Here is a 23,919-nt window from a genome sequence, read left to right as displayed (position 1 = left end):
AAGCTAGATAATGAAGAGGGCTCTTCAGAATTATAATGGAAGCAGAGATCAGGTTGGGATTACTGTCATGCCTTAAATATGCCTATACCTGTAAGTGGTCTACAGCATTGAGTTCTGTTTGCAAAATTAAGTCCCATTTGTGAGTATGGAAAATGCTTGAGGCCTGAGATCCAGACACTGAAGGTGTTCAGCAGCATTAGGCGGGGTCACTGGCCAGATGTCAGGAAGTAGAACATAAATGCTTGTGCTAGGGTTCGCAAAGATGCTGTGGCTGGTACTCTTTCACTTCTAAATAGAAGGTCAACAGAGACCAGAAGAAGAAAACTTAACAGCCACAGCTATTCAGGATTTTGGCACTGTGCTGTATGGCTGTTTTATTGCAGCTGTGAATCCTAGCTCATATCTGAATATAGTGCAGTGCTCATTCCATTAGTGTCATGTCGTTTATTCAGTCAATGTTCACTGCACAAGGAAAGCAACCCATCCCTTTCTTTTACCACTTGCATTTAGAAATCTTCCATTCATCCTTGTGCTGAATTGCACTTGTTTGGAACTTGGAGATGAATATTTTCATGAATTTTATGGTTTCTCCCCCCCCCACCTCCTCTCTCTGTGTATAGATGGATGTCACCACCTCACACTTTAGGGTGTATTCTTAAAATTATTTAGTTAAATCATTTTAGCACACTTTGATTATTCTTTGCTTCCCAAGTCAAGTAGGGTTATAGGGCTACTTTTCCCACCCCAATGTTCCCGTGTCTTTGGGGTTATTTTTGCAGTCTTACATCTTTTTAATTCAAGATAATTTACTGAGAGTATTCCCATTTTTTCTAAGGTGAATTATAACCACCACTCATGTCTTTAAACGCTCTTGACGGAACCACTCCTCCCCCTATCCTTTTACTGCCCTGTGCCTTAGCCAAAAAAATTTGTTTGTTTATCTCATTTGTATCCCACTGTTGCAGAGCCCATTGGCACTTTGCGTATGAGTGAACCATTCCTCTAGAAGTAGGGTGGAGCTGCAAGTAAAGATTATCAAGCCATGCAGGAACTGCTCAGGAAGGGTATAAAAGATCTTAGGCATCCTGGATATAAGCAGTGTTTGAGTCTGCAGTTCCTCAGTTTCAAAACTGCCAGTGTAGGAGAGCTATTTATTCTGTCTATTCATATCAAAAAGTTAAAATGTGATGCAATTTTTGGCTACTGTTATAAGATATAGAGACTCTCTTAACAGTTTCTCTAGCCATTTTTCTCTCTGTGATAAATAGACTGTACCCTTTTGATTGTCAGCATCTTGGGAAAAGTGGAACCTGTTCAGTGTTTTCTTCCTGTCAATGATGCTCCTGTTTCTGTCTGTGTTGCTGTAGCAACCCTCCTGTTCCATCTTGCTGAGAGAGATTGTGTAGTGAAGCAAGGGGTTGGCAGGAAACACTTCGCATGTCCTTAATGCAAACTTTAAATAAATTGTGGGTCCTTTGCTGAAATGAAATATTGGCAGTGTTGTCTCATAAGGGTGAAACACCATTAAGTTGGTACTGCCATTTGTGGCCTGTTAGTGTGCTCAGGCCAAGAGGGTTGCACAAAATATCTCTCCTTTTCTATGAATCCCACTTGGGCCTCATCTTCATGAGCACGGAAGGAGCATGCATTGTTGCTATTCTCTGCAATATGCTGAAATCGGCTAAAACCCAGCTTTTCAATGCAAGAAATGACATACTTTCGGGGGTGGGGGCTGAGTAGAACCTATGTCATCTGGAGAGAAGCTTGTTACTCACACCTCTTCAGGTTTCCCCTGAATGGGAATGGAGATTAATTAACCCACAATACTGGCTCCCCATGAGAGCACCCTCCTGGCACAAATAAACCCCTCTCTTAAATGTATCTCACCAGCCGTAACACTACGAACGTCATCAGACGGGGGGAGGGGGTTCATGATTTCCTACCGTCATTTCTTCATCCCCGCTCCTGTCCCACAATCCTTCCTCTTTCTTCCTGGAGAAGAAAGAGGAAGTAAACAAAGACTACATGACCCATTCAGGGGCCGTTTTTATCACACAGCAGGAAATGGTGGCACATTCCGTTTCCTAAAAAAAATTGGATTAAAAGGGGTCCATTTTGTGACCGAAAAAAATCAAGGAGGGGCAGGCACACGGGAGGCAGACAGCGGCGTCATTGTCTAAAGGACACGCGAAAAGACATAAGTGGGCAGTAGTGAGCGTGTGATAAAACATTCATCTGATGAACCCCTAAATCAGAGCACCCAATTAATACAGCTCCCAACTCTGGAGTTGTGCAGCTCCGGAACTAACACCACATCACAGAAGAGAAGAGAATTAATACAGTCCCTTTGCAACACTGGAGCTGCGCAGCTCTGGAGCTAACAACACATCAGAGAGTTCCGTAGTTGACGCAGGAAGCGCATAGATACCTTTTACTGGGAACACTAAGGGAATGAATGGGGGAAGGGCCAGTCCACATCACAGCCAGGTCACAGGCATGCCAGGATTTAGTGCGGAGGCATGGGGTTTCAAGCAGCTGAAACCACTTTAACTAAAAAGAATGGAGTAAAAGGACTGTTCGATACTGTGGCTTTTCCAGATGGAAGCGGCCGGTTGGGAGCGCGCTGGCAATGGCATCATGTGCTGCAAAAGACCTCACAATGTAGTCAAGCTGCAGGAAAGCCCCCCTTGGTGGGTCTGATTTCTGCTAAATCTAGTCCCCCAAAACGGTGGTTCCAAACACGTCTCTTTATTCTGTGGTCAGCTGTGTGTTACAAAATGACTAGGGGGCTGGAACACACTGGTTTAGAGTCACCTTTATTTTCTGATACTTCTCATGTGGACATATGCAGTGGGATGGCAGGACCATTGATTCCAAAGAGCCAGCGATGATTGGGGAGGAGGATAGAGCAAAGAAGCATAATTTTGCCAAGAGTTCCGGGGTGGTGGTGGGGTTTGAGCCAAACCTGCCGTACTCCCTCATGGTGTATATATTGCAATGTAATTCTAGTTTTGATTCAACGTGAGCATGGAATTGTGAGTCTTTAGGGTGGTCATGTGTCCTGCTTTACACAGGACAGTCCTCTGTTTGAAGGGCTTTCAGAGGACAGTCCACTATTTGAAGGCACTGTCTGTTTGAAAAACTGTTCAGTCCATATGTGGTTTAAAGATAGAGAACCATAAGAAAGGCACACAGGGCCCTTGAAGCTGTCCATCAGCACCTGGAAAGCAGAATGAGCAAGCACACAGGTCATCCGGTCGTCTCAGTCTTTTATGTCCCCTGTAATGGGGTGTATTGTATTTCTATTTAAATTATACTAATTATTTTTAAATGTGCATCTATACATATACATTGACATATGCAAATCTTTTGTGATGCAGTTCCTCTTTTGGGGTGATATGTAATTGGCCACCCTATGATAGGGTGACCATATGAAAAGGAGAACAGGGCTCCTGTATCTTTAACAGTTGTATTGAAAAGGGAATTTCAGCAGGTGTCATTTGTATATATGGAGAACCTGGTGAAATTCCCTCTTCATCACCACAGTTAAAGCTGCAGGAGCTATACTAGAGTGACCAGATTTAAAAGAGGGCAGAACACCTGCAGCTTTAACTGTTGTGATGAAGAGGAAATTTCCCCAGGTTCTCCTTATATACAAATGACACCTACTGACATTTCTTTTTCAATACAACTGTTAAAGATACAGGAGCCCTGTCCTCCTTTTCATATGGTCACCTTACCCTATGAGCCCTATCTTTCCTATTGACTATCACTCCAAAGAGCAGATTGGTTGCAACTGAGAAACTAGGAGAACATGGCAAATACATTGAAGATTCTGTTAAGCTGGAAGAAAAGTGTCCACAATGTTCTTAGTTTGAAACAGATTCAAACCTTGAACAGGATGTGTTGCAGTTCTTCCTGCCTCAGTGCCATTTCAGGCATCTTGGCATGATGAATGCTCTCCCTTAGCCAAATCTCTTTGCATATGCAAAGCTGGGTTGTTAGAAAGGCTCCTGTCCTGGCCTTCAATCTGTCATTTGAATGTGCAGGGAGATTTTGTTGTGAGAGTGCTTCATGATCACTTGTTTGTGTATTTTGAGGTGGCACAGATTATGTGCCCTTCTCAACCCTCAGCCACTGTGGAGTGTTGGACTGGGATTCTGGAGATCCAGGCCATTTCTACACCTGCCTTTTCCTCCGGGATCATCCTGGGATCATCCCTGTGCATCCAAATGACACACAAGGGATCCTGGGAGCAGGCAGGGATGACCCCTCCATTTTCCTGGGATAATCCTTAGGTGTAGAAAGGCCCCCAGATTAAATTTCCCACTTGGCCATGAAACTACCTGGGTTTCATTGGGCCTGTCACTGACTCTCCGCCTAATCTACTTCATAGGTTTGCTGTGAAGAGAATGGTGATCCTGTAAGACACACTGGATTCCTTGGAGGGAAAAAAGGCAGAATATAAATATAATAATAAAATAAACAGTTGAAAAGGTCTTAATTTGGACACAAGCACAGTAATAAAAATGACCCCTTCCTCCTCTAAGGGGATCAACTCTTCTCTGCTTGCTTTAGCATGGTAAATTTATTTATTTATTTATTACATTTCTATACCGCCCAATAGCCAGAGCTCTCTGGGCAGTTCACAAAAATTAAAATCATTCAAACTATAAAACCATAATATAAATACAATATAAAAGCTCAACCAGATAAAAACAGCAGCAATACAAAATTACAAATGTAAAACACCAAGTTAAAATTTATTTATAGACTGTTAAAATGCTGGGAGAATAAAAAGGTCTTAACCTGGCGTCTAAAGGCATATAATGTAGGTGCCAAGTGAACCTCCTTAGGGAGCTCATTCCACAGCCGGGGTGCCACAGCAGAGAAGGCCCTCCTCCTGGTAGCCACCTGCCTCACTTCCTTTGGCAGGGGCTTGCGGAGAAGGACCCCTGAGGATGACCTCTTAGGGTATGGGCAGGTACATATGGGAGGAGGCGTTCCTTCAGATAGCTTGGCCCCAAGCCATTTAGGGCTTTGAATGTTAATACCAGCACTTTGAATCGGGCCTGGACCTGGACTGGCAGCCAATGAAGCTGGAAAAGGACTGGCGTGATGTGGTCTCGTCGGCCAGTCCCTGTTAGTAACCGTGCTGCCCTGTTTTGTACCAGTTGAAGTTTCTGGACTTCAACTGGTACAAAATACTGTTTGGAAGAGTAAGAAATGTGCTAGAGATCCTAGCAACAGGAAAAGGGATTTTACTTTTGTTAATCACCCAGCCACATAGCTCCCTCCAACATTGGGAAGGGATCCATCTGTTGTTGAGTAATGGGTTTCAGAGACTATTCCCAGGCTATGGATTGCTGCCTTCAGAGTAGATAGACTAGATGGTTACTGTAGGTATTCCTCTCTCCCATGCTGACCTTTGCTAGACCAGTTCTGAACAAATTTCTGATTTAGCCTAACCTTGACATCCAAGGCCTGTTGCTGCCATCTTGTGGTTGGATGCAGCAGAAGATGGGCTTCTTGTACAGAAATGTAAGTGTTGGAGAAGGCTGGAATTGGCAAATTGTGGGATAAAGTGCAATCCCAGCTCTGAAGTCATCCTTTCTTAATTGCTTTACCATCTACCCACTAGTCCAAAGAACTGCTTCCAGGGGCCTCCCTTCCCTTTCCATATAAATACTTTTTCTGTGAGTCAGAAACAATGCAGATAAATGCAGTGCAAATGTATAACAAACTGTGGGTGATGCTGCCCAGTTCTCTGAAATTCCAGCTCTGATCTCTGAGACACCTCTTCATTTTCTCCGATGGCCATCTGCTATTCTACTCTCTTGCATTTTTACCAGAGCATTTCACTCCTGATCTGGAAAGTGATCCCTTAAACTCCAGTGGCATGTTGATAAACATCCTAGAAACAGCATGGCTATTGAGGCTGATAGATGGGATAGTGTGTCCTGTTTTAGGGAACATGGGAAAGAAGAGCAGAGATGCTAAAGATTGTAATACAAATACAGCAGTCTTATAGCACATGCATGTATTTATAATAGTCTCATAAGTTTACCTGCTCTTTGACAGGTGCAAAGCATGAAAAGTATGCCTATGCTTAGTCATTGAAATGTGCTGTAGCAACTTAGTTAGTACATAGTAACTTAACTATGTGCCACAGCAGTGACCATTGTTTCCCTCCCCCTCCCCCAGTATAAATACAATTCTGTCCACTATAGGGAGCTAATAATACGTATGTGCACATGTTCAATGTACTGAATTTTTCCATCAATTGTCCACTGGCTGCTATCCTAAAAGCTCTTCTGAGAAAGTTCCACTGCAGTTAGAGACTACAAATATTGATTGGGGCCAATATCTTCAAACTAAGCTGCTGGAAATAAAGCTGAATAGAAGTGAAACTTGGAACTTCATGCCATTGGGGTCTCAAAGCGCTGAACAAAGGCTGCCTTGGTGATGGCTGCTAAACTCCTTGGACCGTGTCATAGGATTAGTACTTTTATTTGTCATTAGGTAAATATTCTTACCTTGGATTTTCTATACCTTCATCCCTTGTACAATTGTAGTTTGTATAATCTATTTCAATCTGGCTTCAGACCTGGTTATGGGACAGAAACAGCTTTTGTCGCCTTGGTGAATGACCTACGCTGGGAACTGGACAGGGGGAGTGTGTGTCCCTGTTGGTTCTGCTGGACCTCTCAGCAGCGTTCAATACCATCAACTATGGTATCCTTCTTGGCCGCCTTGCTGGGATGGGACTTGGGGGTACTGTTTTACATTGGCTCCATTCCTTTCTGGAGGGGCGGACTCAGAAGTTGGTGCTGGGGGACTCCTGTTCAACTCTTTGGCCATTGGCCTGTGGAGTCCCTCAGGGCTCTGCTTTGTCCCCCATGCTATTTAATATGTACATGAAACCATTGGGAGAGGTTGTCTGGAGTTGTGGGGTGCGGTGCCACCAGTACGCTGATGACACCCAACTCTACTACTCTTTTCCACCCAATTCCAAGGAAGCTTCTGTGCTAAACCGGTGTCTGTTGGCAGAAATGGACTGGATGAGGGCAAACAAATTGAAGCTTAATCCCGACAAGACAGAGGTGCTCTTGGTCAGTTGAAAGGCAGATCAGGGAATAGGGAATCAGCTTGTGCTGGATGGGGTTACACTCCTCCTGAAGACACAAGTTCGCAGCTTGGATGTACTCCCAGATTCAGCTCTGAGCCTGGATGCCCAGGTTTTGGCAGTGGCCAGGAGTGCATTTGCACAGTTAAAGCTAATGCGCCAGCTGCTCCTGTTCCTTGAGCTGTCAGACTTGGCCATGGTGACACATGCCTTAGTTACATCCTGTTTGGATTACTGTAATGCGCTCTACGTGGGGCTGCCATTGAAGACTGTTTGAAAACTTCAGCCGGTTCAAAGAGCTCCAGCCAGATTGTTGACCGGGCTGGTTACAGGGAGCATACAACGCCCCTGTTAAAACAGTGTTACTGGCTTCTGGTCTGTTTCTGGGCACAATTCAAAGTGCTGGTTATCACCTATAAAGCCCTTTACGACTCGGGTCCAGGTTATCTGAAAGACCATATTCTCCCATATGAGTCTGCCTGTTCTCTGAGATCTTCTGGGGAGGCCTTTCTCTCATTCCCATCAACATCCCAGGCACGCCTGATTGGGTATGTGGGAGAGGGCCTTCTCAGTGGCTGCTTCAAGGCTCTGAAACTCCCTTCCCAGGGAGGCTAGGCTGGCTCTCTTTGTGCTACACTTTCAGAAGCAGGCAAAAACTTTTTTGTTTCAGCAGGCTTTCGGAGCTACTCTGGACCTGTGTTAATGTATTGGATCCCTCCCCTTTTAATCTGTTACTGTTTTTAATTTTTTTAACATGTTTTTAGTTTTACAGTAGGTTTAATTCTATTTTAACTTTTGACAATTTATACTTATATGTTTTAATTGTACATGTTTTAATCTTGTTAACTGCCTTGAGTCCCAGTACTGGGAAAAAGGCGGGATAATAATAATAATAATAATAATAATAATAATAATAATAATAAGAAGAAGAAGAAGAAGAAGAAGAAGAAGAAGAAGAAGAAGAGCTGTTTTGTTTTCCAAATATGATTTGTTCCTCTGGAAGATGCAATAGCCAAGTAGAGAATCAGAAATCTATTTACTTATTTACCCTGTTGGGGCAATTGCTTCCCTTCACAGTCAGCTTCATGCAAGATAATTTGAGACGAACATTCAGTGCAAGTCTCATTACCAGCTTCTATGGAAGCATCTGGGCAGTGGTTGCATAGCCTTGGGGAATTTATTGCAGTGTTGTAGATTCAGCTCTTGCTTTTCTTGAAATTGGATGGTCACCTGCAGAGAAGTCCACTTTCTAGTAAATGGAGCTCTGTTTATAGCAGGGATGCTTCTGACCCTGCAGATGTTTTGGCCTACAACTCCCATCAGCCCTCACCATTGGGTATGCTGGCTAGTGCTGATGGGGGGTTGTAGGCCAAACATTTGGAGGGCCACAAGTTGTCCACCCTGATTCATACAGATGGAAGCCAAAAGTAGTACAATTCTATACTGACCATGACACTCCATTGTACAGTTGTAGTTTATATAATATAGTCTGATTTAACCAAACAATCTCATAGTGAAGTAACTTTCGAAAGAATTGGATTTCCTGTGTCTTTCAAATCTACTAAGATTCTAAGTGGTCTTCCATTTTCTGACATATGCTTATTTTATAATATAAAGCTCTATTGGAATAGTCGCAGAGACAAGATCAATATGGGTTGGATTCGATTCTGTACAGTTTAGTATGGAGCCCATTCCAAAACATAGGTCAAGAATCCTTTATGGTTGGTTGTTATATTAGTAATGTTCTTTAAACATGTTTGAGCAGTAATTGAAATTTAGTGAAAGAGCTATTTCACAGGGCTTAATGACCAGTTAATTATTAAACCATATTTATGGAAGCTTGACAAGTGTGTAATAGATGGCACCCAGAGCTATGCTGGGGAACTTTTATCCATTTATATTTTACAGACTATTCTGTATGGGTGGATTATTTGTTAAGGTACATATATCAGTCAAGGAATCCTGCCTCTTCCCACCCATGCATTTTGATAGATGGGGTTACATTCTGGTGTTGCACGTACTACCATGTATCTGCCTCTGTTTGCAAGAGAATTGAAGTGCTAATTTCCAAGCCATTTGTCACTTTCTGACCCAGATATTGGAGCTTATAAATTTGGCCTTGACAGTATCTGGAAATACCACATTTTGGCCCCATTTCAGAAGACACCTTAAACCATGGCTTTAAGCACAGTGAATAAGGCTTTTTGCCTTATTCACTGTAGTTAAAGCTGTTGTTTAAGGGGTCTTCTGAACAGGGCCTTTCAATATTTGACTTTGGGATTTTGAGATGCGTTTTTGACAAGTTTTCTATTCTCAGAAGCTAGGAACATCTACCATGCAAGCCAGTAACTATTCTTGCTGCACTTACAGAAACGGAATTGTACCTAAGTTGCATGCAGCTTTGTCATCTAAATTCCCTTCTTCTGGGGTGTGTGTGGATGTGTTGGTGCATATGTGGCGTGCGCACACATATACATATTCACCTGATAGACAGATGTGTAGCTTTAACACATTTTGAGAAGTGAGAGCATGTCTCTTAGAAAATGACATATTTGTAAAAAGAATGTTCAGGTCATACTATGGAATCAATCACTTCCCAGAACAGATGGCACCTGGGCCTAATCTACACCAAGCAGGATATAGCACTATGAAAGTGGTATGAAAGTGGTATATAAAACGCAGGAGCCACACTACTGCTTTATAGCAGTATTGAAGTGCACTGAGAACTGTTGGGGCCCATTGACACATACCATGTACCACTTTCATACTGCTTTCATAGTGCAATATCCTGCTCAGTGTAGATTAGGCCCAGGGCCCAGTTCTTCTTTTAGGACTTTAAGTCTTATCTTCTGAGCATCATATATCTTTCATAAACTGCCTGCTATTGGGAATATGCATTTACAAACCATGTCTGCTGCCCCATAAGCCATGGATAAGAAGAGATTGCATACAAGAAGCCTTTCCCTATAAGGCAGCCTTTGCAGACCTTGAGTCATCTAAGTAGGTCCTTTCTGCATGCTGGCTAATTTTACTAGGCATATAAACACAGACACACATAGATACACACAAACACTGATAAATACACCCACTCACCCTCCTAATAAGCCACCACAGAACAAGTCAACAGAGAGCCTGTTTCATTCTGATTTCCTCAAACAGTGAGCTATTTTGTATCAACTACCCACAGGAATCTCTGCAGGGGGGCTACTGATTTGGGTGCTGCTTGTCCTCTGTTCATTTTCTGCAGGCCCATACACAGGCAAGCACTGTCCGCAACAAACAGCGCCATGTAGTCTCTGCAACTTCTGGTCTATGGCAGATTGCAGCCGCAGTTCTGAACATCCAATGCTTCTTCATTGGGAACTCAAGGTCCTTTAACACCTGCAGTCCCTCATTGAACGGAAGAGGTATAGGAAGAGGAAAAACTGGTTGGGAGGGACTGCAGGGTGACCAAAGTACCTTCCTTACTTCAGATCCAAATCTATGTCAGTTATTGGCAAAGACTCTAAATCCACGTCCTAGCACGAGGATGAGATACCTGCTGAAAGCCGTTTTCAGTGTGGATTAGCTAGTGACTGGGTTCGGACGATTGTAGTGAGGGAAGCAACCATCGTGACTGCTCTCCCTGCCCGCATGCACAGTATGTGTGCAACCACCACTTTCATTATTGCCCATGCACAGTAGAGGTTGTAGGGTAGGTACGACACCCACCTCATGCTGGTTTTGGATGACACGCCAACCCACACTGCAGTGTAGGGAATAATGCAAATGGTGGGCATGCACATGGCATGCAGGGGGAGCATCCATAAGGGTTGCTACCCTTTGCCATGATCGTCCAAACTCGCCCTTTCCTAGCGAAGTTGCTAAATGTAGTCTTCATTTTTTCCTGACTTCCACTTTGGCCTTTTGCTTCCTTGGCCTATCATCCCATGATGAATCTTGGGGAGGGTCAAACCATTTCCTTACTTTGAGAGGCTTACTGTATTTTGAGAATCTCTCCTTTTGGTGCCAGTTCATAATAATGCTAAGTTGGGCTGCTGGTATTTTCTTCTGACTGAAGGTAGCATGTTTCTTTAAGACTTTCAGGAGACAGAGACATAGGCATTGCTCTCTTGACCAGATGATGATAAATCTTGCTGAGAAGAAATTTGGCTTGCATATATTTTCTTTTCTTTTTCTTTTGCTCACTCTGCTCATGTCTTTAACAACAGCCTGTTATACATAAATTAAGCTGGGTTTTTTCCCATAACATGAAAAAAATGCCAGGAAAAGCTTTACTTGCTTAATTTCTGTGGGTCAGAATGCTTGTTAATGATTTATTTATTTAGTTACAATAGTTATATATTGCTCCCCATCCAAAGTTTTCGGAATGGTGAACAACAAATAAAAGTATAAAAAAGAATAAAAACACCATATTAAAAATTACATTTTTAAAACAACAAAGTTCTAATAAAACTGGAGCTTGTAAGCCTTCACATTTTATCCAGCTGTGAATTAGTGCCATCTTTATTCTGCATGCATAAGACTTCCACAGAGTTCAAAATGTTGTGAGATTCTTACTAGACACTATCTGTGTTTGTGCAGAACTGTTTTGCATTTTTACCAATGCCAGGTGTGTACCATTTGTTTTACTGTATACACAAGTGTGTTAAATATGAATTGTCTAATAATTTCACTTTCCTATTGGAAAATAGATGGTGGGGTCACTAGGATCAAAATATCTATGTAACTGCATATCATTGCCATTGATAGAGCTGTGCCAATATGCATGGTATGGAAAAAGTGGATTGAGAGATATTTTTCTTCTTCTTTTGTAATACTAGAACCCAGTGGGATCATCCCATGAAGCTGATGGATTGGAGATTCAGGACAGATAAAAGAATGTTCTTCTTGACACAGCACATAGTTAATCTGTGGAATTAGCTACCAGAAGATATAATGATAGCCACTAATGTGGGTGGATTATAAAAGGAGAATAAGACAAATTCATGGCACATAAGACTATCAGTCTCTCCTTAGTCATGATGGCTATATACCGCCTCCAGTACCAGAGGCCTATGTATACCAGTTGCTTGGGAACACAAGCGGAAGTGTTCTACTGTATACATGCTCTACTTGTGGACTTCCCATAAGAAGCTGATTGGCCATTTTGTGAACGGAATGCTGACTAGATGGACCCATGGTCTGATCCAGCATGTCTCTCCTTATGCTTTTAATTATGTCAGTTATTCCACTTCCTTGAACTGGAAGAAGACGTAAGATCTGCTTCCTGCAAATGGGTTATTATACAAAGGTTCTATTTGTTTAACTGTTGTTCTTTCTTCTCCCCTCTCCCCTTTGCAGCCCTCTAAAAGCTTCTTCAGAGGGTTGAGTGGCCCTCTTAAACAGTGTAGGCTGTCTTGGGGGGGGGATGAAGTGGGAGGGAGGATTCACCCCGATTCAGGTGGAGGAACCTTGCACTAGCAGAGCTCTGCTCATGTAAAGATCCTTCACACATTTTGGGCGATCCCCCTCTCCCAATTCAATCCCACATGACACATCCCACTCTCTTCAGGAGAGCCCCCAAATCATTCAGAGAGGCCTTTTGAGGAATGCAGGGAGCAGCAGGGAGGAGGAGGGCAGAGGACATGGTTGCACAAGTGGCCTTCAGATCATACAGCCTTTGAATATAAACCATTTTTATGATGTTGTGCTCACTTTCTTAAAAGTGAAAAAAATGGTAGAGAGGGAGATAGCTTGTGTTTCTTGAGATACCATCCAAAACACCATAGGGTAGTGATCTTTTTTCAGAAAAATGCCTGTGTTGCCCCTTCCTTGTTACATTTTCATGTATCTCAAGATCCATGTCTTCCCAACATAAGTGGTCTTTACTTTAAGGTACTCATTTTAAGTACAGCCATGCTGGTTTAGAAAAGGAAGGAAATACAATAAAAATACTTGAAACTCGCAAGTATTAAGTGAAGCTTTAGATAAACCAAATTCCTTTTTCCTTTGGCTGTTCTGTTCTGCTTTTACAGAATCATAGCAAAACGCTTGACCTTCTCCGATAGTATTAACTGTTCTCTGAAGATGAAAGAGAAGCTCATTTTTAGATTGTCTTGACTCATTGATTCTCTTGGAGACTGATTTTGCAGTCGTCCCGTCAGCAATTTCACTGCTAGACAACTACCATTGGATCACTGCAAGGTTATAGCCTTTTTAAGCATCAATCAGTTTCTTCTTTGTGTATGAGGTGACTGTTACAACAACAAAAATAGAAAACCAATAAAAGTGTCTTGCCTTGGCTACCTGAAACCTCCTGTGTTGTATGTGGGGCTCCTGAAATAACGTGTCACCTTTTCACTACATAGACAGCGTACCTTTCATTGGGGCTTTCTCTGTCTATGCACAACACTGTTTTTTAATAGGAGGTTTGGTTGAAACATCATGATTATTGAGGCTGATGAATCTTGCCAAGAGATATTTAGAGAACTTTGTAAAAAGGCCATTTTCTATGGAAGATGCAATGTTGGCTAATGAAATCACAAATAAGTGCTATGGGTATTACTGGTAGCGTTCAATAACAGGATCGATGGCGTTAAATCAAAGTGATTTAAATCACCAAGGAAAAAGGCCAATTTAAATAATTGATTTAAATTGGGCTTTCTATTTGAAATTAATTTATTTCCTGAATAAGCCTAGATACTATCTGGTTGCTATAGCAATTAAAACAGAGCATCCAAAACCTTTGGCAATGGATCTTACATACTCTGCGATATAAAAATGCAATAAATAATAACAACAACAACAACAACAACAACAACTGCTTAGAAACAAGAGTCAAATTTCTTCTGGGATCTTTGTACTAGGAATGCTGGAGAAATTCGAGATGGACTAAAAATAAGTTCGTATTTCTAAGAACTGAATTTGCAGAATCTGCTGTGGACTGGCCTCTTGAGCCACAGACTTGGTGGACTTTTAGATCTTTTTTTATTTTTATTTTTACTTTCTCGAAATTTACGCCAATTTATTTGTAGGAAAATATGCTGAAACATATGCCATCCTGGGAAATATACGCAGGGAAACGTTGAATGGAATGGGAGACAATATGCTAAATGTTATGTTCTAACATAAATGATCTAAATTGTTGCAAAGCCACTTAAAGAATTATATGTGTATTTTTCCACATAACGGGGTGGGGGAATCGAATCCATCTGTGAATAGATGCTGGAACGAATGCCACAAAACATACATGGGACAGATTTCACAAAATCTGGATATCCCTACTTTATGCTCATATGACGCTACTAAAGCAAGTTCATTTGCTTGAAGGCTAAGGCAACAATCCTATGCACACTTATTTGGAAGTATGCTTCATTGCACAAAATGGGACTTCAAAGTAAACATGCATAGCATTAGATTGTAGAACTTTTAATAAGCTAGAGTGCTAGTTAGTGGATAAAATAATTTATCATGGATGAATTGATTGATTCTTGTTGTTATTAGTAATCAATTGTATGCCTCTTTTGCTTGCAAAGTAAAAAAGAAAGTAAAAACAAACAAACCCCAAGTTAAACACAGTTATAACTGAAAACAATGTCAGATTGTAAATTCAGCAGGAACTCAAAAAGACAAAGTGGTGAAAACAGAAGTGAACTTGCAAAACAAAACAAAACAATCCTTGCTGCAGAGCTTTTTGTTTTATTTTAACAGAATTAACTGTGCTACAGTCTTGATCAGATTGGGGCCTTCCATGGCTATGAGTAATGAATGTTATGTCTAGTTTGGCTCTAAACTTTATATGTTAGTGGGGATTTGAACCCAGATCTCCAACTCTGCTTTAAATCTGACTTGATAGGAAAAGTATGAATTTGCACAGTATGCTAAAGAAGATGCCTTCATAGGATTGTACACCAGCAGTTGAACAGATGGCTGCAAGAAGTAGGATCTATAAATGTTTATGTGGTGAGTCTGACTGTATCTGGGCTGGGGATGCTTTATGATGAGTAAATTAAACAGGATTAATATAACGTGAAGCTTGCCACCTGATGCTGGAGCTCATTTTGCTCCCAGTTTGGCCAGTTGCCTTTTATATAAATGAATAAATAGCATTTTTGGAGGTTCATTATGAAGAGTGACATTGGGAGGGGTGATAGGAGAGAGAGGCCTTTTTGGAAAGCTGAATCAAACCGCATGTTCATGACTTTAGTTTTAACAAGCTGAGCTCACATACAGAAGAAAACAGGGATGTGCTTGTAACACCACAATTTCCCCAGCAGGTATCATTGCTCAAGTCCCACCCTCAGCCTCCTTCCATTGTATGCATAGGTGAAGGCTACTTCGCCCACTATTACACATTGTAAAAGAGCAGTCATTTATCTCCCACCTATTTGAAAGCCAGGAGGATGTTTGTTGTTTTGGTTAAAGGTGTTCTAGAGAAGCCCAGTTGTTCTGCAATAGGTTATCAACAATTCAAGTCTCAGCGCTTCCATGATGTGACATGGCAAATGATGCAAGACATCATGCATAGAGGCAGGTGCACATGAATAGATACTAGGTGATGTATCCAATCCTCACTTAAAGATTAAACACCTAGAGCAGCCTTCCCCAACCTGGTGCCCTTCCAGATGTGTTGTGTTACAATGTCTATCATCCCCATGCTGGTTGGGGATGATGGAAGTTGTAGCTCAATACATATGGAGAGGAACAAAGTTAGGGAAAGCTGCTCTAAAGGCTCAGGGGAAGAGACAGAACCCGGAAAATAACAACTCCTAACAGCTCACACTCAATTTTTCTTAAAACACCATCTCTAAAATGTAAAAATAGGGCCAGTGATTTGCCAGGGCAAGATGCTGGCAAATAGGAACTATTCTTGGTAAATAGGGAACTTGGAGTATTTGCATATGGATATATCTTGATTTAATGGCTTCATTTCTAGTTCTTTATGTGTGAATCGGGACTGTGGTGTTTCATGGATATGCTAAACATCAGAGTATACTGATTAAAAAGTGGCCTACACACACAGTGCGTAACATGAGGCTAAACTCCCAGTTATTCAAGTGCTGTATTGCACATTTATAATTGATGAATGATATACAAACTTTCAGGGCCTTTTCAGTGGTGGCCCCTCAATTATGGAATGATCTCTCTGACGAGGCTCACCTGTTGCCAACATTGTTTTCTTTTTGGCAAGACTTTTCTCTTCTCCCAGGCATTTAACAGCATATGCTGAGTTTTTTAATTGACCCCAGAATAGTTGTTTTTAAATGGATATTGTCTGTTTTTGTTTGTTTTTTATGGTTTTAAATTTTGTATATTTCTTTTTAATGTTCACTGTTTTTAACTTTTGTAAACCGCCCAAAGAGCTTTGGCTATGGGGCAGTATATAAATGTTAATAATAATAATGAAATCATTTAAAAAAAAAACCTGCATGATTTGTAATAAAACTCTTTTTTCAGGTCTGAGAATTCCATATTAAAACCACACTTTGCAAATGCGCTTAACCTGTTACATCAACACTTCACTCATAATATTTCTTTCTACTAAGTAGATGTTGTTTAGAAACAAGGAATTCTGTAGTATGCTTGACGCTGTTTTCATAAGTTGGGACTCTAGAACTAGTGTCATGGCAATGTAATGCACATAGCATTGTATTTCTCATTGTCAAGCCTATCAATCGGTGGCATAACTATGCACCCATAAGCGTGATGTTTCTGTGAAACACATCTTGGTTGTCAGATGAACATAAAATATTTGGTCTCAGCTGGGGGAGGGGGGAATTACTGCATCAGCTAAAAATTATTGGAAATGAAAAAATCTGGCCATATTTTTAATAGACCTTTTACTGCAGTTTTTATGAAGATGTTTCCCTCTGCTGGCTGGCCTGAGCTAGAAATGTGAATTTGTTGGAAATCTTGAATCCATGGGTGAAATGTGTGTTTTTCTGTATTGTGGAGTGGGGTGGGGAGTGGGGAATTGATATCACCCGCTCCTATTTTCCCTCGCCCCGACCCCCTTTTCCCCATTTCAGTCTTGGAAAATCAGCTTTAGTTTGATTTGTTCTGCATTTAAAGAAATCAGAGCGGAGTGTATGTGGAGCTCCCATCCAGGTGGTCATCAAGTCTACTATCCATTAGCAAGCTCTTTGTTTTGGCTTTTATTGTAAGAATTTGCTGAAGGTAGAATGTTTGCTTAGTGCAGTGTTTCTGTATGCATCTGGGGTTTATTATTTCAAGTATGCAGATCCAGATTGGAAATGGGCCTACTCCAATCCTTTTGGTCCTAGAGTACCCTACGTGCTCTGTGTGTGGTTTGCACTCTCACCTCCAGTTCCTACCCTGCTGCTACTGTATGTATAATAACTGGCTTAAGCCACCTTCCTGGCTGCTGCAGGCCGTAACATCTGGAACTGTGTCTGACTTGTATGGCTTGAACCAATTGCTTCCTTGCTCAGGGAAAGAAAAATCTGTGTGGATGAGCAGCAGGGGCACGAGAAGCTGCTCAGAAAAAGTTCCAGGCAACATTTGTTGCCAGAAAATCCTTTAGTCAGCTTGGCCTAATATTTTGCTATGTTAGTAGTCTATTTCACAATTTAGGGGAGACGACAGCACTGTGAAACTATTGCTTGTGAAACCATAAGACAAAATAAAGCTTCATACCCTTTTCTCCAGACTGATTGCATGTTTAGGCTTATGGATTGGAACTGTGTTATTATTCATTTCTGAACCACTGCATAAAAGAATTGCATGGTATATTATTGCTCCAAGAGAACTATATTTTAACTTTTGTTGGAAGGAGCACAAAGGGAGAGAGGCCACAAATATGTACCTTAATCTAATCCCTCCTCCCTTCTGGTCCATTAATCGGTCTCCTCTTCTCTATTGATTTGTAGCTCTTGCAATGTGACCATTGTTGGGTTGGCTGCTTTCTGAGGACTGTCTTGGAATTTAGCTAAAAGTGGCAGCTTGATAGCAACAGGTATATCACATTTTCTGGAGCATACCAGTTCTGGCTTCTTCTAGGGCCCTGGTTGGCAACTAAATATTTACAGGGGGCATATTTTTAAATTGAATAAAGGCTTAAAGGGTCAGTAACACTGGATTTACTCATTGAACTGCCCATAAAATGCAAAAAGCAGCTCCAGAAAGGCATTTTTTTGTCCATACCATGGTGGGGTGGGGGTGGGAAGAGGCCCAGTTCACATGTAACAAGAAGCCACCATGGGTGAATTTTCTTGTGGAGCTTCTCATTGTGGCAGTGATCACCATTTTGAATATTTGAGCCACAGTGGGGCTGCCCTTTAGCTTGTCATGTGCTAAGCTGACGAGGGTGGATTGTTAGGGTGGTTGACAAACCACTCAGAACCCTTGGGCTGTTTTAGGGTTGAGGGTTGTGGGTGGCTTGTTAACTGCTCCAAAAACCCATCCTCACCAAATTTACACATAATAACTGTAACGGAAGTCAGGGTCCACCTGACGTCCCTGCAAGGTAGGCTCCTGGACCATGTCCTAAACTCCCAGGCAACCCGCCTCCCTAGCCCTGTCTGCAACCGGGACAAGCCAGATGTTCCAAGAATGAAGTACAAACACACATTAGGGACCAAAGCAGGTTTATTAACACCACTAAGACTAACATGTAAGGCCTTGGTCGGCAAAAGCTAAGCATTAGGGATAGGGAAGGGTGGGGGAAGGAGGTGAGGGAAAAAGGTGTGAGAAAGGAGTTTTGAGGAAAGGAAACTAGCATTTTACCCCAATAAAACAATAAGTCATTCCACTACCCAGCTGCAGCAGCGGCTGACCTTGTCCACAATACTCCAACACTTAAAACATAAGAAAAGCCTAACTAACTCCAAGCAGTCCCCGCTGACTGCTTGGACCTGATCTTCCCTTGACACGCATGTCCCCCAGCAAAGAAGATGGAGGCCCTCCAACACTAAACACTTTTATCCCTTTTCAGTCACCTGGCTATGGTGCCCTGCTCCACTCCATTACTTGCAATATTCAAAATAGCAGCTGGTGTGACAAGAAGTCCCATGGGGAAATTCACCCACAGCATCTTCTCCTTCCATGCAAACCATGTCAGAGAGTTAAACTCCTCCATCCCCACTCCATAGCCCAGAGGATGCTCAGTCTTCCCCTCAACTGCTATTAACTTAACAAAAATGTGCAGGTTAATTGCATTCACACAACTAATTGCATTGGCTTGCATGCAAATGACTTTCTCACCACATAAACAGCAATGAGAGTTTGACAGCATTCTTTCTTTCTGAACTTCAGCTGGTGCTCTGATGGAGGCTGTTACCATACATACCAGGAAGAGTGGTGTGCATGTTATAATAGAATTAATCTTCTGTCCAGATGGATTATGTCATCAGGAAGGGGGACAGTTGTGTTTTTAAGTACAAAACTTGTGGGATGTCTTTGAGCTTGATGGCTATGCTGTGGGGTGAAATAGTAAGGTCCCAGAGGGATAGAATAAGCCCTAGGCCATCAGTTGTTTATCCTACTCTAGGGTTGAAATGTTTTGGATCACAGCACCCCAGCTTTGCTGCCCTTCACCAGTTACCAGTCAACTCTTGCTTTTCCTATTTGGAATCTCACCATTCTTTTGTTAAGCCCTGTCCTTTATATTTATCTTAAGTAATAAAGCTCTGTTCTTTATATTTGTAAGTAAACAGTAGCAGGAAATGGCCAGAGGGGTTGCTCTTGCATGGTGGCCCATTAGCTGGGGAGCTCTGCTTTGCTTCCTTTGACAATGCGTGCAGTCTTCAGACTGAGCAGCTAACTCCAAATTCCTGCATATGAGGTCGGGATGGAATTCCTGAGAGGAGCAGCAGCAGCAATTCATATCCCAGGGAATGAGCATACCTGCTGCTGAGTGTATCAGCTGCTGCGATTCATTCCAACTTCAATCAACTGGCTGCTTTCCCAGAGTTTCCGTTATGGCTCCTGTTTTGTTTGGGTTTTTAAAATTTTATTTTAAAGTCTTTCCCCATCATCTCTTTTCCTTTAGACCTACCAGCACAGATTCTCCTGCTAGGCTGAGATTCGGTGTGATGTCTTGTGCCAGATGAAAATAGGACAGGGCAAAGCGTTGGTTGGGAAAGTAACATTGCAACTGTCTGGCTGTGCTACAACCGTGCCTCAAGCATCATAAAACATGAGATGAAAAAGTCTACTGTAATTTTCCAGAAGTAATAATCAAATGTACACTGAAGAATCTTTCTGTGGTTCAGGCTTCCCCACAACTTACCACAGCTGCTGCCTAGCACTAGGCAGATGTTCAATGCTAGCAAAATTAGTCTTGAATGAGCAACACTTATAATTGAAGGGGCCCTGATAATTTTCCATGGAACCCCAGGGGTCCCACGAACACAGCCTGACTACCTCTGTTATAGAGGGTAACAGGCTACAGAGGCTGCCACTGAATGTGGATATGGATATAGTTCCATCACTATTACTTACCTTTGAGGCAGAATGTTCTGAGTTCGCTATAAGGTCTGCTTATGATGGGTCATCAGGAAGCCAATGTTGGCATGCAAGTTTCGTCTTTTGAGAGCTGAATGCATTGGCAAACATGCTTCCCTAATGGCAGATGTATTAGGATCCAGGTGTGTGATGGTGTGGAGCAACTAGGGATATAACACAGTTGTCTTTAACATTCGTTAATGCTTGATTGGGACCAGGTTTCCCCAACCTGGCACCCTTCAGATGTACTGGACTGCAACTTCCATAATTATGGATAAGAAACATGGGACAGGAGGATTCTTTTAAGGAAATGTCTGTGCTTATCAGTCTTACTCATTCAAGTTGGATATTTTCTCTCTGGCAAAGGGAGCAGAAAAGTAGTATTTGGTCTCCCACAGAATTCAAGAGCCTTAGAAAAATATAGTGAGGAATGTGGTGTGGAAGGAGACATAAAAGCCTGCAGGGCATAGAAGTGGAGAAATGTGCCAGACACATTTGGTATAGACCAAGTCGAATGGCACAGGAGGCACCTCCTTCAGGTGGCAGAAATTAATATACTGGTGGTGGGCTTATTCCCAAATGCCAGTCCATGCTTTAGGGCATCATCAAACGAGTGTTTTATTGCACGCTCATTGCTGGGCACTCACAGATTTTTGCAGGTCCCTCTCACAATGCTGTCTATGTCCCTGCGTGCCTCCCGCCCCTTCTAGCCTTCGTGCGACAAAAAAACACCCCTTTAAATACGACTTATTTTTTGAGATGGAAATTGTTGCTATCTTCTGCTGTGTGCAGGAGAAGCAGCACAATCAAAATGGCCCACTGAATGGGCCATGTGCACGTTGTTTACTTCCCCCTTTGAAAGAGGAAGTAATGAGGGACAAACGCATGGGTGCTGAAGCTTCGGTAAGGAAATGTGATTTCCCCCCGTGTAATGACGCTCTTATTGATATCTTTTCTATCGCTAATGTTAAAAGCAGATGGGTTTAGCACTCCAGTACCATTTTCCCCCATTTGATCCTTTGTACAATTTAATTTACCACCACTGCCAAATTGGATTGGTCAGAGGGTGCGCACACACATGCAGTCAACTCGGGGAAAGAGAAACACATACAAGTGGGTGGGCAAACAGTACATTCATGTCAAGTTTAGTAGGAGGGCAGATGCTGTTCTAGTAAGTAACAGATGAGTGGAGGGATGAGAGCCATACATGGATTCATCCGAACTGTATTTTTAATTTATGAATTATCCTTTCCACAATTCATCATGGAACTAATACCCTTTTCTTCCAACAGATCCTGAATCCCAGAGAAAGAGGACCGTTCAGAATGTGCTTGACCTACGACAGAACCTGGAGGATACCATGTCCAGCTTGCGGGGTTCCCAAGTATCTCACAGGTGAGGCCTCTGTTCCCCCTAATCATGGCCACAGGAATTGATCTGGCATTTGGATGTATCATAACATTCATCTGGCCACCTCCAATTCCAACCAATTCCTGCTGGACAGAGAAGTCTTTGGTTTGATCCAGCATGGCTCTTGTTATGTTAAAAAGAACTACGCTTCTGAATAGGAAGAGCCATGCTGGATCAGGCTGAGGGTCCATCTAGTCCAGCACTCTGTTTGTTTATTTATTTATTTATTGCATTTCTATACCGCCCAATAGCCGACCAGGAATCCACAAAGCAGGACATGATGCAACAGCACCCTCCCACCCATGTTCCCCAGCAACTGGTACACACGGAAGAACTCACCTCCACAATTCTTTGCAAACCCTGGTTCCTACCAAATTAAACCCAGCTGGAGATCCACAGCCCTTATGCAGTGTTCCTGCCTCAAGTTACATAATTTCTTCCTTCTCAACCCTTCTCCCCAGCAGAGGGAAGCATTGTAAATTCAACTTGGTTCCTTTTTCACTTGGGAGAAAAACAAAGTGGGGTTTTTTCTCATCAATGCCACCAGCTTGCAAGACCAAGATTTGACTTCTAGTCTTTCTCTATGAGTACTTCCAGATGAGGTTTTTATTGTGAAATCACCCTGCCTCATTCATAGAAGCCCAGATGATGCAATCTTCTACTTGCAGCCTTTCCATTTTTTTCCACTGCTTCTTCCATCTGTTTTCTTACCAAAAAAAAAATCTATGGAAGAGGAAAAGATAGAATAGCTACACAATGCCTTTTGATTGGTAATACCAGGAGCCCTTCACCCAGAAGCATCGTTTTGATTTACATCATTCTATTATTTGCCTTCTTCCTTCTTCCTTTAAGACTGACTGAATTCTAGAATCTGTCTGTCATTTAAAATAGCCTTTAGCTGGGGTAAATCTCAGTGAAATGAATGGGATGGGCCATATGTCTGTTGGATGACACATCTCTTAAATTCTTTTACATCCAGTGCTACATTTTGAAGGTTCACTGTAGCCCAAACAATAAAAGACTGAGGGCCAAATTGTATCATCCTTACAGCATTGTGTAATGTGATCTGAGTCAATCTGTTGCATCTAGATATGTGGTGAAGTGATCTGCTGTTTCACCAACATATCCAGCTGCGACAAGTCATGACTAACCTTCTGCTGAGCAAAAGCTTTTTTGGACTGTGCCTGAGCCTCTAGGAGTGGACAAATTTCATCTGCTCAGCAAGCCTTTCATAGATTGGCAGGCCTAGATTTCCCACCCTACCTGTCTTCTTTTTACTCATACAATATTTCTATTATTCCTTTTATAATTGGTGCATTCTTTCTGCTCATTTGCATTATTTTTTCCCTTCCAGGTAAGCCACGTGCATGAGTGATCATGCACATTGAAATTCCAGCTTTTCTTTAATAAACTGCAGACTTATAGGTCCCAGTGTATTATTGGGCAGTCACCAGGATTTGCATACCTTGAACTCCATTAATTCTTACTTTAGTTAAGCATGTCACCAACTGCCTTGGAAGGCGGTGGGCTCTCTGTCATTGGAAGTGTTCAGGCAGAGACTGGACAGCCTTCTATCAAGGATGCTTTAAAAAGGGATGCACTGAGCAGGGGGTAGGACATGATCATCTAAATAGCCATTTCCAACTCTATGATTCTACAGTAGAGCAGCAGGAGGGGAAGTGGGCCTGGGGGAAGACTTGTTAATGTTTGTGCATCTGGAGAGCTGAAGGCAAGTAGATGACAAGGGGATGGAGAAAATAATTTCTAAAATGAGAGGAACAAAGGATAGTAATGGAGCTTTCATTCAAATGCTACACATTCTATTATGCAAGAGGAATGCTGATGCAATCATACTTTTTTAAAAAATATGTGTTTTGATGCACACAACCTTGTGCACGGCTTACCTGAAAGGAAAAAAAGCCACACACACATGAACC

General features: G+C 42.1%; 1 protein-coding gene across 1 annotated transcript in view; it reads left to right on the top strand.

Moving 5' to 3' along the window:
• Positions 1-23,919, top strand: part of NAV1 (neuron navigator 1) — a 327,863-nt gene that overhangs the window by 178,969 nt on the left and 124,975 nt on the right. The window contains exon 5 of the mRNA XM_063143867.1: positions 21,865-21,967. Within this exon, the coding sequence (XP_062999937.1) occupies positions 21,865-21,967 (103 nt within the window). The remainder of the gene's footprint in view (positions 1-21,864; positions 21,968-23,919) is intronic.

This window comes from Elgaria multicarinata, chromosome 1, assembly GCF_023053635.1.
Source record: "Elgaria multicarinata webbii isolate HBS135686 ecotype San Diego chromosome 1, rElgMul1.1.pri, whole genome shotgun sequence".
Taxonomy (NCBI): domain Eukaryota; kingdom Metazoa; phylum Chordata; class Lepidosauria; order Squamata; family Anguidae; genus Elgaria; species Elgaria multicarinata.
This window is presented reverse-complemented; position numbering and strand designations above follow the sequence as displayed.